This window comes from Pristis pectinata, chromosome 38 (assembly GCF_009764475.1).
Source record: "Pristis pectinata isolate sPriPec2 chromosome 38, sPriPec2.1.pri, whole genome shotgun sequence".
Classification (NCBI taxonomy): domain Eukaryota; kingdom Metazoa; phylum Chordata; class Chondrichthyes; order Rhinopristiformes; family Pristidae; genus Pristis; species Pristis pectinata.
In genome coordinates, this window is record NC_067441.1 from 1,321,901 (window position 1) to 1,336,201 (window position 14,301).

Consider the following 14,301-nt stretch of genomic DNA (forward strand, 5'->3'; position numbering starts at 1 on the left):
TGGTGGGATTACCTTGGATTGACATCGTGTTCAGTACAGACATGATGGGTGGAAGGGCCTGTTCCTGTGCTGCACTGTTCTATGTTCTGGTCAAACACCACAATTCCTTTCTTTTTCAATCTTTTTATTAGTTTTCAAATTAATACAGTTTGATATATAGCATCGATATTTATACATGTAATACAAAGAGATCAGGAGAAAAATCATAGCATATATAATCATAAAGAGCAATAAAATATTTTTTAAAGTCTGTAGATCCAACGATCTCTTAGTAAATGAATATAATATAAAAGAAAGGAAAGAAAAAGATTTATTATATAAATTTTTAAAAAACCCAAATCAATAAAAAAATTATAAACAATATAAACTAAACAAAAAAAATTTTAAAAGAAAAACAAACAACAAAAAAAAGAAAAAAAAACTGGGCTAAAATTTCTCAGTAGAAACAGAGCAATATTATGTCGTCAAGTCCATTCCTCCAAGTTGAAAGGGGATCTACATCATGTGAAAATATTGAATAAATGGGCTCCAAACATCTTCAAATTTAAGTGAAGGATCAACAGTGCCGCTCCTATTTTTTTCCAAGTTTAAACATGTAACAAAACAACACCACAATTCCGCTGCACAATTGGACGTTCAGAATTCCCAACTGAAGGCCAAACCCAGATTCCCCACGGCCGATCGCCACTACCGGGACGAGCATGGTCCAGTGGTAGACTCCATGTGGATCCGAGCTGGGAGTAGCAGACACATCGGACACCCCAGCACGGAGCTGGAACCAGTGCAGGACCAGAGATACCTTCACAAACCACCTGGATGGGGAAGGGTGGACCCACACCAGTGATCCTGGGACGCGATCGCCACACGCGTGAACCTCAGTGGGACGCGATCGCCACACGCGTGAACCTCAGTGGGACGCGATCGCCACACGCGTGAACCTCAGTGGGACGCGATCACCACACGCGTGAACCTCAGTGGGACGCGATCACCACACGCGTGAACCTCAGTGGGACGCGATCGCCAGAAATAGATCCTTGAAATAAAAGTGGCCTGACCTTTGCAAACATTGCACCACAAAAGTTTTGGGAGCTTTAGTAATGTAGCGTGTGGAGTTTGCATGTTCTCCCCGTGACCGCGTGCGTTCCCCCCGGGGGCTCCGGTTTCCTCCCACGTCCGAACAATGTGCGGGGTCGGTGGGTTAATCGGCCGCTGTGAATTGCCCCCCCCCCCGGTGTGTGGGTGAGGGGTAGGATCTTGGGGTGGGGGTGATGGGAATAAAAGGGGATTGGGGAAGGAGTATGTGAATGGATGGTTGTCGGTCGGCATGGACTCTGTGGGCCGAAGGGCCTGTTCCCCTGCTGTATCTCTCTGTGACTCTTAACATTTTAGTCACCAGCTGGGACAGGCATCCAATATCACAACTCACGGCGATGGTTTGAAGCAAGGCTAAAAAAACCCGCTGCTGGAGGAACTCGGCATGTCGAGCAGCGTCCGTGGGGGGAGAGGAACTGTCAACATTTTGGGTCAAAAGCTGGCACCAGGATATCGACCAGGAACATCGGCAGTTCCTTCCCTCCCACCAGAGGCAGCTCGACTCACTGAGTTGCTTCAGCATATTATGTGCTGCTCCAAACTCCAGCCGCTGGACTCCCCGTTCTGTCTGAACCAAGATATCTGACTTTCAGACACTTGGTCTTCATTTATTCAGGGTCATTTCTTATCTTCTGAAACGACGTTACTTCAGTTGTTAGCAGAAGAGGCAGATACAGGCGTGACCTCCGCACACTTGTGAGAAGCCACAGTGTGTTGGTAACACTCGATGAGACCCTGGGTGGGTTCCGCGATCGGTCGGCCCCCCAGGGGATCACGCGTGTCGTGGACGGTGAGAATGTGATTCTTCTCTGAAGTGTTGCGGGTGTTAGTTAGCGTTATTGCTGTAGTTTTGTAGTTTGCAGTTTTTCTTCTGCTTTCTGTATTCGTTGTCGTGTTCTGACACTGGGTGTCCTTCTGTCGTGCTTTTAGCAAATAAACGGTTGTATTAAAAAAAGATAACGCTCGATGAGGAGGCACATCCGAAAAGGGGAGGCTCAGCCAGCGTATAAATTAGCCGATCCCTTGTCCTGGATGGTGAAGCTGATCCAGGTACAACGAGGTGTGTAACAGTCCGTGACGCCGCTGGTACCACAGATCGCATTCGCCCTGCGCTGCTGAAACAACCTTCAGTGTGCTGTTGACCACTTGCAGCGCTTGGTCACTGTGGCAGGATCAGCCTTGGATCTGGAACGCAGGGGTGAGCAGGCTGCCGAGGGTGGTTCAGTTCCTGGCCCCTCAAACCTGCCTCACCGTTCAATCTAATCGTGGCTGATCTCTACTGGCCCCTGTTCCTCTTCTGGGCCAATTCTCCATCGCCCTCATCCCCTAACCTATCAAACATTTATCTATTTCACCTCAAATATATCTAATAATCTGCCTCCACCACCCTCGGGGGCAGAGAATCCCAGAGATACACCCCCCTCTGAGAAAAGACACACCTCAGTGTTAAATAGCCGAACCTTGTGACCCTCCCACTAGTGGAAACCATCTCAACATCTCCCGTCAATCACTCAGATGTTTGAATAAGGTCACCCCTTATTCTTCTGAACTCCAATACAGACCCAACTGTTCGATCTCTGTTGATGGGACAACCCCCTCGTCCCAGGGATTAGCCTGGTGAATTTCCTTTGGACTGGCCCCTCCCCACCATCGGGAGTATCTACAGGAGGTGCTGCCTCAAGAAGGCAACGTCCGTCATCAAAGATCCCCACCGTCCGGGCCGTGCCGTCTTCTCACAGCTCCCATCGGGCAGGAGGTACAGAAGCCTGAAGTCCCCACACCACCAGGTTCAGGAACAGCGACTTCCCTTCAACCATTCGGCTCTTGAACCGACCGGCAACCCTGACCCTCCCTCAACAACGGAACACTACAGACCACCTCTCGCACTGCCCTGGACTTGTCTCTGTGCTTTTTTGCACCCCTGTTGCACAGTTTTCTTCGCTGTCTGGTATAATTATTTGTACAATTTATATTCTGTGTGTAACTACGGGCCTGTGATGCTGCTGCGAGTTCCCCACTGCACCTGTACCTCACCGGACTGGTGCACAGGACAGTAAGCTCGACCTGACTTGAATTGGTTCAGGTGAGTGAGGCTGAGCCAAGTGCAGCACTCCGGGTGTGGCTTCGAGCTTGAGCTGTGCCTGAGTGGACGAGGCCGGCGTGGGGAGGGGTGGGTCTTCCCCTGGGCCCTGCCAAGCTGGCCACCCACAGGTCCCGGTGACAGGCGGCCGAGGGTTCCGGCCAGTCCACCTGCCTGTCCGTCTTCTGGGCTTGGGTCCGCGCACGGGTGTCCTTGGAGAGGGAGCGCGCTGTCTCCGCGGGCACCCTGGCTGTGTTCCGCGCTCGATGGGCTCCTCAGGGGACCATGTGTGTCGTGGACGGTGAGAATGCGATTCTTCTCCGAAGTGTTGCGTGTGCGTTTCGCGGGTGTTAATCAGCGTTATTTTGCTGTCGTTATGTAGATGCTCCGTTCATTCTCTTCTCTTTCTGTATTAGTTGTAGTGTAGTGACACTGGCTGTCCTTTTGTAGTGCTTTTAGTTAATAAATGTTCATATAATTTTTTAAAAAGTGGCCAAGGCTCGGACATTCCCACGGCTCGGTTAGCGCTCTCCGAGTCTCCTGCTCCCTAATTCGATGGCAAAGTTAACTTGCGTGGACTGGAAGTGTGTGAGCTCCCGCGGATGTGAAGGAAATGCGGGTCCTCTCCCCAGCTGAGTGAGAAATGCCCCATCCCGTCTTGTTCCCTTAACGTTCTGCATCTCGCCTGGGCAGCTCTCCGGGGGCATGCAGACCCTCTCGGGGGGCTTCCCAACGCCATTCTCTCCCCTCTGCAACCTCCCCCTCCTCCATCCCTCCCTGCCGCACCCCTCCCCGTGTTCAAAACCCTCTGCAAGACCCATTTCCAACTCCTGCCCTGCACATCACCACCCCCGCCCCCCCCCCCCACCACCACCACGTCCACCTCCCCCAGCCCGGGTGCTAGGGCAACGATCGCACTGGGGAGGGGAAGGGGCATTCTGTCGGACTGACGGGGAGAGTGATCCTCCTTGTAACAAGGCACTGGGACAGAGAGTGAAGTCTGGACACAGGCAGTTCCTCTGCTCTGATTAGATATTTATTTGTCCTTAAAAAGATCGGCAGCCCTTCAGAAATTAAAAAAGATTCCACGTACGTCATCATAAACTGGCGTCCTGTGGCACTCGAGGTTACTGAACCGGACACAGCTCCGAGGTGTGCAGGCTGGCGGGGAGGTATGGGGCGGTAGGACCGAGTGGGACACCAGGGAGCCTCGGGTCCGCATCCTTCATTTCTATTGCGAAGGCACTGGGAGGTGAGGAGCAGGGGGGCGGGCGCTGGCGGGAGGTCTTGCTGGAAGCTGCTCAGACAAACATGGTCAACGTGAGCCACTGTGGGAGCAAGAAGAGGCAGGGTTACCAACAGCCCCGGAGATTCAGCACAGCTCTGCACAGCCGCAGCGACCAGTCACAACCTCACCCTCTTTACCGCTGATTTATTTGGGTGTTTGCAAGGAAGCCACCCAGACTGACTTAAAGCTCACCACAGAAGCAGCCCTGTGCGTCCGAGAGGAAGAGTTCACTGCACCTGCCGTAACCGGGGTGGCCGCACACCGTCTGCCGGAGCAACTCAGCGGGACTCCACATTGCAGCATCCACGGTCTCCCGTGTCCCATTAAAAGGGTGTCCACAGAGTCACAGAGCAATACAGCAGGGATACAGGCCCTTCGGCCCAACCAGTCCATGCCGACCACGGTGCCCACCCAGCTAGTCCCAATTCCCTGCGTTCGGCCCTGCCCCTCCAATCCCCGCCCCTCCCTGTACCTATCCAAGTGCTTCTTAAATGACTCTGTTGTACCTGCCTCACCCACTCCCTCTGGCAGCTCGTTCCATACACTCACCACCCTCCGCGTGAAAAAGTTGGCCCTCAGGTCCCTTTTAAATCTTTCCCCTCTCACCCTAAACCTGTGCCCCCGAGTTTTGGACTCCCCTACCCTGGGGAAAAGACTGTTACCGTCCACCTTACCTGTGCCTCTCATAATTTTAAACACTTCCATAAGGTCGCCCCTCATTCTCCTACGCTCCAAGGAATAAATTGCCTAACCTCTCCCTAGACCTCACGCTCTCGAGTCCAGGCCTGAGGGCACGTACCACCAGACTTAACGACAGCTTCTACCCCACTGTGATAAGACTATTGAACGGTTCCCTTATACACTGAGATGGACTCCGACCTCACGATCTACCTTGTTGTGACCTTGAACCTTATTGCACTGCACTTTCTCTGTAGCTGTGACGCTTTACTCTGTACTGTTATTGTTTTTACCTGTACTACCTCAATGCACTCTGTACTAACCCAATGTAACTGCACTGTGTAATGAATTGACCTGTATGATTGGTTTGTAAGACAAGTTTTTCGCTGGACCTCGGTACAAGTGACAATAATAAACCAATCTGTGCAGCGACCAGTTACTGTGGGTGCACAACTGACCCCCTTCAAACGTGCTGGATTAGGCGGTGTATTTGAACAGAGAGAGCATGCGAGAGAGAGAGAGAGAGAGAGAGAGAAAGAGAGAGAGAGAGACACACACAGAGTGTGAGAGAGTGTGCAAGAGAGAGTGTGCAAGAGAGAGAGGATGCGTGCGCAAGAGAGAAAGAGCATGCTTGTGTAAGAGAGCACATACGAGGGAGCTAGAGAGAGAGCGCGACAGAGAGCGAGAGAGGTTACAGAGAGGAACAAGAGGCCACATCAGCGCTCACCTGATACACGTTGAAGGTCACAGTCCCATCACGATCCGTATCCAAGTTCACAAAGGACCCTGCAACAAGCCCGCCACAGCTCAGGTCCAGGTGAAGGGTCTCAACCCCAAACACCGACTGCCCGTTTCCCCCCACAGACGCTGCCCGACCCACTGAGTCCCTCCCGCTGTGTGTTGCTCGGTATCACCTCTCACCATCAGCAAGCGAGGAGACACTCACTGAGTCATATAACCATTCAGCCCGTTGAACCCATGCTGGCTCCCAGAGCCGCTATCCCATCAGTCCCCATTTCCCTGTACCCCTGCAAATCATCCCATCCCCACCTTACCACCAACTGCACCCCTCCCCCAGGTTCTACACCTCACCCACACACTAGGGGGGCAATTTACAGCGGCTGATTAACCCACCGACCCCGCACGTCATTGGGACGTGGGTGGGAACTGGAGCACCCGGGGGAAACCCACACAGTCACGGGGAGAACGTGCAAACTCCACACAGACAGCACCAGAGTTCGGGATGGAACCCGGGTCTCCGGAGCACACAAACGTCCCAGAAATTCCGGAAACTGGGATGTGGGGTGAAGAACCTTCCTGTGTGGGACGCCAGTTACTAATGGGAGTTAGTTTCCCCAGAGGGAGACCCTGGCGGATCAGATCAGCTTGGCTTGGCTGCGATGCTTGCTGCAGTCAAATAGCCGCGAGTTGCTCACTGCAGCGGGGCTGGGGGTAGGGAGAGGTGTGAGGGCAGCGGGACTCACGGTACATGGTCTCCAGCCGGATGATGCAGCAGATGAAGTTGTCAAAGTTGATGGAGAGGTCAGGCTCGGCATAGCGGGTGATCAGCAGGTTGTGCAGCTGGTTGTTCAGCTTAAAGCCTGAAAACGAGAGGGGGAGAGTTCAGGGGAAATGGGAGGAGTGACCAGCACACGCCCTGCACACACCCCCAGCCCCCTCCCACACACACACACCCTCCGTGCACTCCCACACAGCCATACAGTCAGTCGGATGTCGAGTTTATTGCCATGTGCACGGGTGCAATGAAAAACTTGCAGCAGCATCACAGGCACAGAGCATCAGGTAAGCAGCATTCACAAGAAAAACAGGAATTACACACAGTTTTTACAAGAAAGAACACAATTGGAACAAAATAAAGTCTAAAGTGCAAAGTGTTGCTGTACTGAGGCAGTGGTCAGGGTTGTGCCGGTCGGTTCAAGGACCAAATGGTTGAAGGGAAGTCGCTGTTCCTGAACCTGGTGGTGTGGGGACTTCAGGCTTCTGTACCTCCTGCCCGATGGGAGCTGTGAGAAGATGGCACGGCCCGGATGGTGGGGATCTTTGATGATGGACGTTGCCCTCTTGAGGCAGCGCCTCCTGTAGATACTCCCGATGGTGGGGAGGGATGTGCCCGTGATGTACTGGGCTGAGTCCACTACTCTCTGCAGCTTCTTACGTTCCTGTGCATTCGAATTGCCGTCCCAGACCGTGACGTGACCAGTCAGGACACTTCCAACAGAAGTTTGTCGGAGTGTTCGGTGACGAGCCGAACCTCCTCAACCTCCTGAGGAAGTACGGACGCTGGCGCACCTTCCTTGTGATTGCATCTACGTGCTGGGCCCAGGACAGGTCGTCCGATATGTTAACACCCAGGGATTTAAAGCTGATGACCCTCTCCACAGCCGACCCCCCCCCCCCCCCCAGTGTAGACCGGCACATGTGCACACAATCTGTGCACGCAGCCCCCCATACCCACACTGCACAATCTCAAACACACACGCACATACACACCGTACACATGCCCATACACACTGTACACATGCCCAGCACTCGTTCACAGGATCCAGAGCGATTGAACCCATTGGATACAGAGCCGGCTTGGTGGGAGGACTCAGAGGGAGGCAGTGGAGGGGAGGTTTACAGACTGGATGCCTGTGACCAGCGGTGTGCCGCAGGGATCGGTGCTGGGACCACGGTCGTCTGTCGTCTATGTTAACAATTTGGATGAGAACGTCGGTGGCGTGGTTCATAAGTTTGCGGATGACACCAAAGTTGGTGGCACAGTGGACAGTGAAGAAGGTTGTCGAATATCCAACAGTATCCTGATGAAGCTGGGAAGTGGGCCGAGGAAGGGCAGACAGAATTTAACCGGGCAAGCGTGAGGAGCTGCACGTTGGTCAGTTGAACCAGGGCAGGACCTACACAGTGAATGGCAGGGTGCTGGAGTGTGTTGCAGAGCAGAGAGACCCAAGGGTACAGGTACAGAGCTCCCTGAAAGTGGAGCCAGGGTGGTGAAGAAGGTGACCGGCATGCTGGCCTGCATCAGTCGAGTACAGGAGTTGGGACGTTATGCTACGGCTGTACAAGTTGTTGGTGAGACCGCACTTGGAGTTCTGGTGCGCAGTTCTGGTCAGCGTACTACAGGAAGGATGGAGGGGGTGCGAGAAAGGTTCCAAAGAATGTTCCCGGGAACGGAGGGCTGGAGTTATATGGAGAGGCCGGACAGGCTGGGACTGTTTTCCCTGGAGCAAAGGAGGCTGAGGGGTGACCTTATGGAGGTTTATAAAACCATGAGGGGCGTGGATAGGGTCACATGGCTTAATGACATGCCCTCTTCTCGTTACTACCATCGGGGAGGAGGTACAGGAGCCTGAAGACCCACACTCAACGATTCAGGAACAGCTTCTTCCCCTCCGCCATCAGATTTCTGAACGGTCCACGAACCCATGAACACCACCTCGTTAGTCCTCTTTTGCTCTGTTCATTTATTTTTGTAACTTAAGAGTAATTTTCTGTCTTGCACTGTATGGCTGCCACAAAACAACACACTTCACCACATACGTCAGTGATAATAAACCTGATTCTGATACATACAGTACACACACTGCACACGCATACACACGTACTGTGCACACACGCACACAGCACACGCACAGACATACTGTGCACACATGCACACATACTGCACACGCACAGACGTACTATACAGACATACTGCACACACACACACAGACAGACAGACACACACACACACACACACAACCACAGAGTCACACTGTTGTTTCCTGTCACAACTGTAATGTGGTAAGGATGGGGACCGCGCCCACGCACCAGCGATGCCCGCATCCATGCCTGACCGGGAAACGCCCGCATCCCCTCCCGAAACCGCCGGCGGACCGTGGGTGCCCAGTGCCCTGACTGTGCCGTACCTGCCGATTCCAGAGCCAACCTCATCTCATAGGCATTCATTGTCCCAGATTTATCCAGGTCGAACTGCCGGAAAGTAACCTGTGGGGAGATATCAGGAAGGTCAGTCGGAGACCCACCTCTCACCTCCAGCACTGACAGCTGAGCCAGAGGGAACGCCAGGTGTCCCAGCTCTGCTCTCTGCTGATCTTCACGTCGAGTTTACTGTCCTGTGCACCAGTCCGGTGAGGTACAGGTACAGTGAGAAACTTACAGCAGCATCACAGGCGCACAGGTGCAGACAACACACAGGACATAAAACTGGAAGTAAAACTCTAGTTAGGCCACATCTGGAGTATTGCGTTCATCCTGGTGAACAAAGCCCCATTACAGGAAGGGTGTGGGGGCTTTGGAGAGGGTGCAGAAGAGGTTCACCAGGACGCTGCCTGGATTAGAGGGCATGAGCTATAAGGAGAGGTTGGACAGACTTGGGTTGTTTTCTCTGGAGCGGTGGAGGCTGAGGGGAGACCTGATAGAGGTTTATAACATTATGAGAGGCACAGATAGGGTAGACAGCCAGAATCTTTTTCCCAGGGTCGAAATGAGGGCATGCATTTAAGGTGAGAGGCGGTAAGTTCAAAGGAGATGTGTGGGGCAAGTTTTTTTACACAGAGAGTGGTGGGTGCCTGGAACAGGCTGCCAGGGGTGGGGGTGGATGCAGATACGATCGAGGGGTTTAAGAGGTTCTTGGATAGACACATGGATGTGCAGGGAAAGGAGGGATTGGGACAGAGTGCAGGCAGAAGGGATTAGTTTAATTATACGTTTAGTTACTAGTTTAATTCATCCAGCACAACATGGTGAGTTGTTCCTATGGTGTACCGTTCCCTGAGGAGAAGGCAGGTCGGTGGATCTGAGTCCATGGCCAGATCAGCCGTGATCTTATTGAATGGTGGAGCAGGCTCAACGGGCCAGGTGGGGCTGTGGGGGTAACAGTCCATGTCCGTAGGAGAGAAGGGGCTATTTGGGTAAAAGGTTAAAACAAAACCTCTGCTCTCACCAGCCACTTGCAGATCTTGTTCCACAGGACGTTGAACTCTGTCAGCCCAAGTTTCGCGTTTCCATCTCGCTGGTTAACGGGTCGAAAATTAAAGAAAACAGCCGGACTATTCGGTAGACCCATCCCTCCACGGTGCACTTGGGACTTGGCAACATCCTGAACCCCAAGCCCTGGTCTCCCAGCTGCATACACCCACCCACAGGCTCCACATCTGGATACACCCGCCTCCACAGCTGGACAAAGCCCTCCAACTGCAGACCCCACATCTGGAGTTAATGCATCTCACCCATGATTTCAACATCTGGAAATTAATGTCCCAGCACAGACCCCACATCTGGCATCTGTGAGCACATCTGGAATTATTACCCCTCGCCCACGGATCTCACATCCAGAGTTAATGTATCTATTCCGCCCTTTACATCTGGAATTATTGCTTCAACTCCGTAGATCAAACCTCTGGCACCCACAGAGATGCCACACCTGGATTTAATGCTCAACCACAGAATCCACATCTGGAGGTTCGTCACTTGCATCTGGAATTAAAGCCTCACATTTACAGGTCTCACACCTGGTACCCACAGGCACATCTGGAATCAATGGCCCTTACCCACAGACCTCACACCTGAAAGTATCTCTCACACAGGTCAAACATCTGGAATTAACATCTAGCCTCAGCAAGTTCCACTTGTGGAATTAAGGCCCCCCACGCACAGACCCCACATCTGGAGCTGATAACCCCCACCCACACTGCCCACATCTGGAGTTAGTGACACACTCTTCCAGAACACATCTGCAGTTAACGTTCCCACACACCAGGCTCGCCCTCGGAGTTAACTCCCCCGCCAACTTTGAATCCACATCTGGGGATGGTTCCACATCTGGTTAACCTGCCATCAGTGTTCACACCTGGAGCACACGTCAGACACCAGCTCGCACATCTGGAGAGGTACATTCTCCCACGGGTTGCACATCTGGACTAAATGCAGCCACCCCGACCCCCAAAGGTAACAGACTCCCCCACACCGCCCACCGTTCTAGTGACCCCACTGCTGCACGCGATCCCGTCCAGCACTGGTCGGAGAAGTGCAAATGCGGGCCTGCATTACGCGGGCCGGCTGGGGGGGCGGGGGGGGGGGGGTGGTGGGTGCTGCGTGGGTCACTTGCGAGGATACATCCATGAGGTTGACCATGCAGCGGCAGGAATCCAGACTGAAGCCAGACGTCTTCAGGTCCTTGTCTAGGTAGAAGGAGGCAGCAGAGTAAGGAGTGGGAGGGTCTGGGGAAGTGAGGCAGTGGGGGTCCACGGGGGAGGGTCTGGGGAGGTGGGGCAGTGGGTGTCCACGGGGGAGGGGAGGGAGTGATGCTTACGTTTGCTCACCACACGGTTGAGGATGGTCTGCAGCTCCTTCACGGTGACCTGCATGTCCTGTGGACAGAGAGGAACGTTTCCCTGTCAGCAGCTCAGAGCAAACGGTGCCCGACACCCCTCCCCGTCTCTGTAACACCCTCCGGCCCCTACACCCCTCCCCATCTCTGTAACCCCCTCTGGTTCCTACACCCCTCCCCGTCTCTGTAACCCCCTCTGGCTCCTACATTCCTCCCCATCTCTGTAACCCCCTCCAGCCCCTACACCCCTCCCCGTCTCTGTGACCCCCTCCAGCCCCTACACCCCTCCCCGTCTCTATGACCCCCTCCAGCCCCTACACCCACCCCGTCTCTGTAACCCCTTAATGGCCGTGACTTCAGCAGCCTGGGCCCCAAGCTCCAGAATTCCCTCCCTAGACCCTCTCTCTTTTTCCCCACCCCCCCCACCCCTCTCTTCCCATTCAAACCCCTGTGACCAAGTGTTGTCCCAACACCTCCCGATGTGTCTTGGCTTCAAGCTTGGGTTCGGGACTCTTGTGAAGCTCCCTGACAGCAGAGATGTGAAGGTTCAGGTTGTCGAATAGCCCAGCTGACGGTTTCCCCAGGAGCTGCAGCTCCCTGTGGTAATGGCACCTGTTGTGTGGGTCTAGTCTCTGGTGATGGCATCCACAATGGGTCCCGGCTCCCTGTGAGATGATCCAAGCACCTGAGGAGAAGTTCCCTTCACCCCCTGAATTCATTGTGTGCAGTTCTGGTCGCCCCATTACAGGAAGGGTGTGGAGGCTTTGGAGAGGGTGCAGAAGAGGTTCACCAGGATGCTGCCTGGATTAGAGGGCATGAGCTATAAGGAGAGGTTGGACAAACTTGGGTTGTTTTCTCTGGAGCAGTGGAGGCTGAGGGGAGACCTGATAGAGGTTTATAAAATTATGAGAGGCACAGATAGAGTGGACAGGCAGAGTCTGCTTCCCAGGGTAGAAATGTCAAATATTAGAGGTCATGCATTTAAGACGAGAGGGGGAAGTTTAAAGGAGATGTGTGGGGCAAGTTTTTTTACACAGAGAGTGGTGGGTGCCTGGAACGGGCTGCCAGGGGTGGGGGTGGAGGCAGATACGATCGAGGGGTTTAAGAGGCTGTTAGACAGACACGTGAATGTGCAGGGAATGGAGGGATTTGGACCGTGTGCAGGCAGAAGGGATTTAGTTTAATTTGGCATTGTGGTCAGCACAGACATGGTGGGCCGAAGGGCCTGTTCCTGTGCTGTACTGTTCCGTATTCCACGTTAATCTGATGGGGAAACCAAACTCTGACTCACCCCCTGCGACCTAGACACCCCTGCCAAGCTCCCTCTCACCAAGGGTCTAACACTTGACCTGTGACCCTCACCCACGCCCTCTGACCCTCGCACTCACCTCCCCAGCCAGCTGTCGGAAGAGGCTCTTGAACTTTTCATCGATTTGGTGCTCGGGAACTTCCTCCTGCAGACGAGAGGGGTCAGGAGCGTTAAACGGGAGCCAGAACTCTGCCCAGGTCCAACCAGCAACCCCTCCCCTGCAGCACCAACCGCACCCCTCTCCCCAACACACTTACTGCAATAAACGTTCACAGCAGGTACATCATTTTGGTCAGAATTCTAACTGCAACACCACCATCCCCACGCAGGACACACTCCAGCTCCCGTGACCCCACCGGTCCCAGAAGTCTCAAGAGAACCCATGGATACCGTGGGCTCCCCCTGCAGGGACACCCACGGGCTCCCCTCCCACGGGCTCCCTCTCCGTGGACACCTGCGGGCTCCCTCTGCAGGGACACCCGGGGTCTCCCCTCCCACGAGCTCCCTCTCGATGGACACTCATGGGCTCCACCCCTCTCCCCCCTCCCCCAGGGACACCCCCCACCCACGGGCTCCCCTCTCCGGACACCCACAGGCTCCCTCTCCCCCTCCAGGGACACCCATGGGCTCCCCCACCCCCCCAGGGACACCCAGGCACAGACACATCCTGGGAAGAGGGGTGGACAGTCGGCTCAGGCAGAACGTGAGTGCCCACTGTGGCCAGGCCCAGGGGAGACCGAAGAGGAGATCCCCCAACCGACCACCCAACCCCCTCTCTCTCTGCAGCAGGTGACCAAAGATCAGGGGTGTGGGGCTGGAGTGCAGCCAGAACCCGACGAGCAGCCCCTTCGAACACTCCAATGGGGGCTGCGACCCCTCACACTCGGCGTGTATACCGAGCACGGACTCCCCCCCGGGCTGCGGAAATGGCGGGTGTGACCTGGAGTTTCGCGAACCAACTGCAAAACCCGTCGCGCGTCAATGCTCTGTGCCGCACGCTCCACCCCAGGTCCCTGACGTGAAGGGGGGCAGGATTCCCGCATTGGGAGACCTCCCGTGCTGCCAGACGACAGAACGGAATGCCGGGGCATGTCCCGACAGCAGATGAGGGCGAGGAAGTGCAGGACACATCTCCGGGCAGTGTGGAACAGCACAGGGAGGGCTTCCAAGGGACAGCTCGCGTTGTGTGGGACCGGCTCCCCAGGACGTGTTCCGGACCCGTGTCCAATGAGCAATTATTGTGTTCAGTTCTGGTCACCTCGTTATAGGAAGGATGTGGAAGCCTTAGGGAGGGTGCAGAGGAGATTTACCAGGATGCTGCCTAGATTGGAGAGCATGTCTTATGAGGAGAGGTTGAGTGAGCTGGGGCTTTTCTCTTTGGAGAGGAGGATGAGGGGTGACTTGATAGAGGTGTACAAGATGATAAGAGGCACAGATCGGGTGGACAGTCAGAGACTTTTTCCCAGGGCGACAATGTCTAACACGGGGGGACAAAATTTTAA

At 54.3% G+C, this 14,301-nt stretch overlaps 1 protein-coding gene across 1 annotated transcript in view; it reads right to left on the reverse strand.

Annotated features, from left to right (window-relative positions):
• Positions 1-4,186: 4,186 nt before the first annotated feature.
• Positions 4,187-14,301, reverse strand: part of LOC127586963 (calpain-1 catalytic subunit-like) — a 56,866-nt gene continuing 46,751 nt past the window's right edge. The window contains exons 21-28 of the mRNA XM_052045016.1: positions 12,879-12,944; positions 11,473-11,530; positions 11,277-11,341; positions 10,105-10,173; positions 9,068-9,146; positions 6,623-6,739; positions 5,866-5,924; positions 4,187-4,500 (exon numbers count right to left, since the gene is read on the reverse strand). Coding sequence (XP_051900976.1) covers positions 4,474-4,500; positions 5,866-5,924; positions 6,623-6,739; positions 9,068-9,146; positions 10,105-10,173; positions 11,277-11,341; positions 11,473-11,530; positions 12,879-12,944 — 540 coding nt within the window. The 3' untranslated portion in view covers positions 4,187-4,473. The remainder of the gene's footprint in view (positions 4,501-5,865; positions 5,925-6,622; positions 6,740-9,067; positions 9,147-10,104; positions 10,174-11,276; positions 11,342-11,472; positions 11,531-12,878; positions 12,945-14,301) is intronic.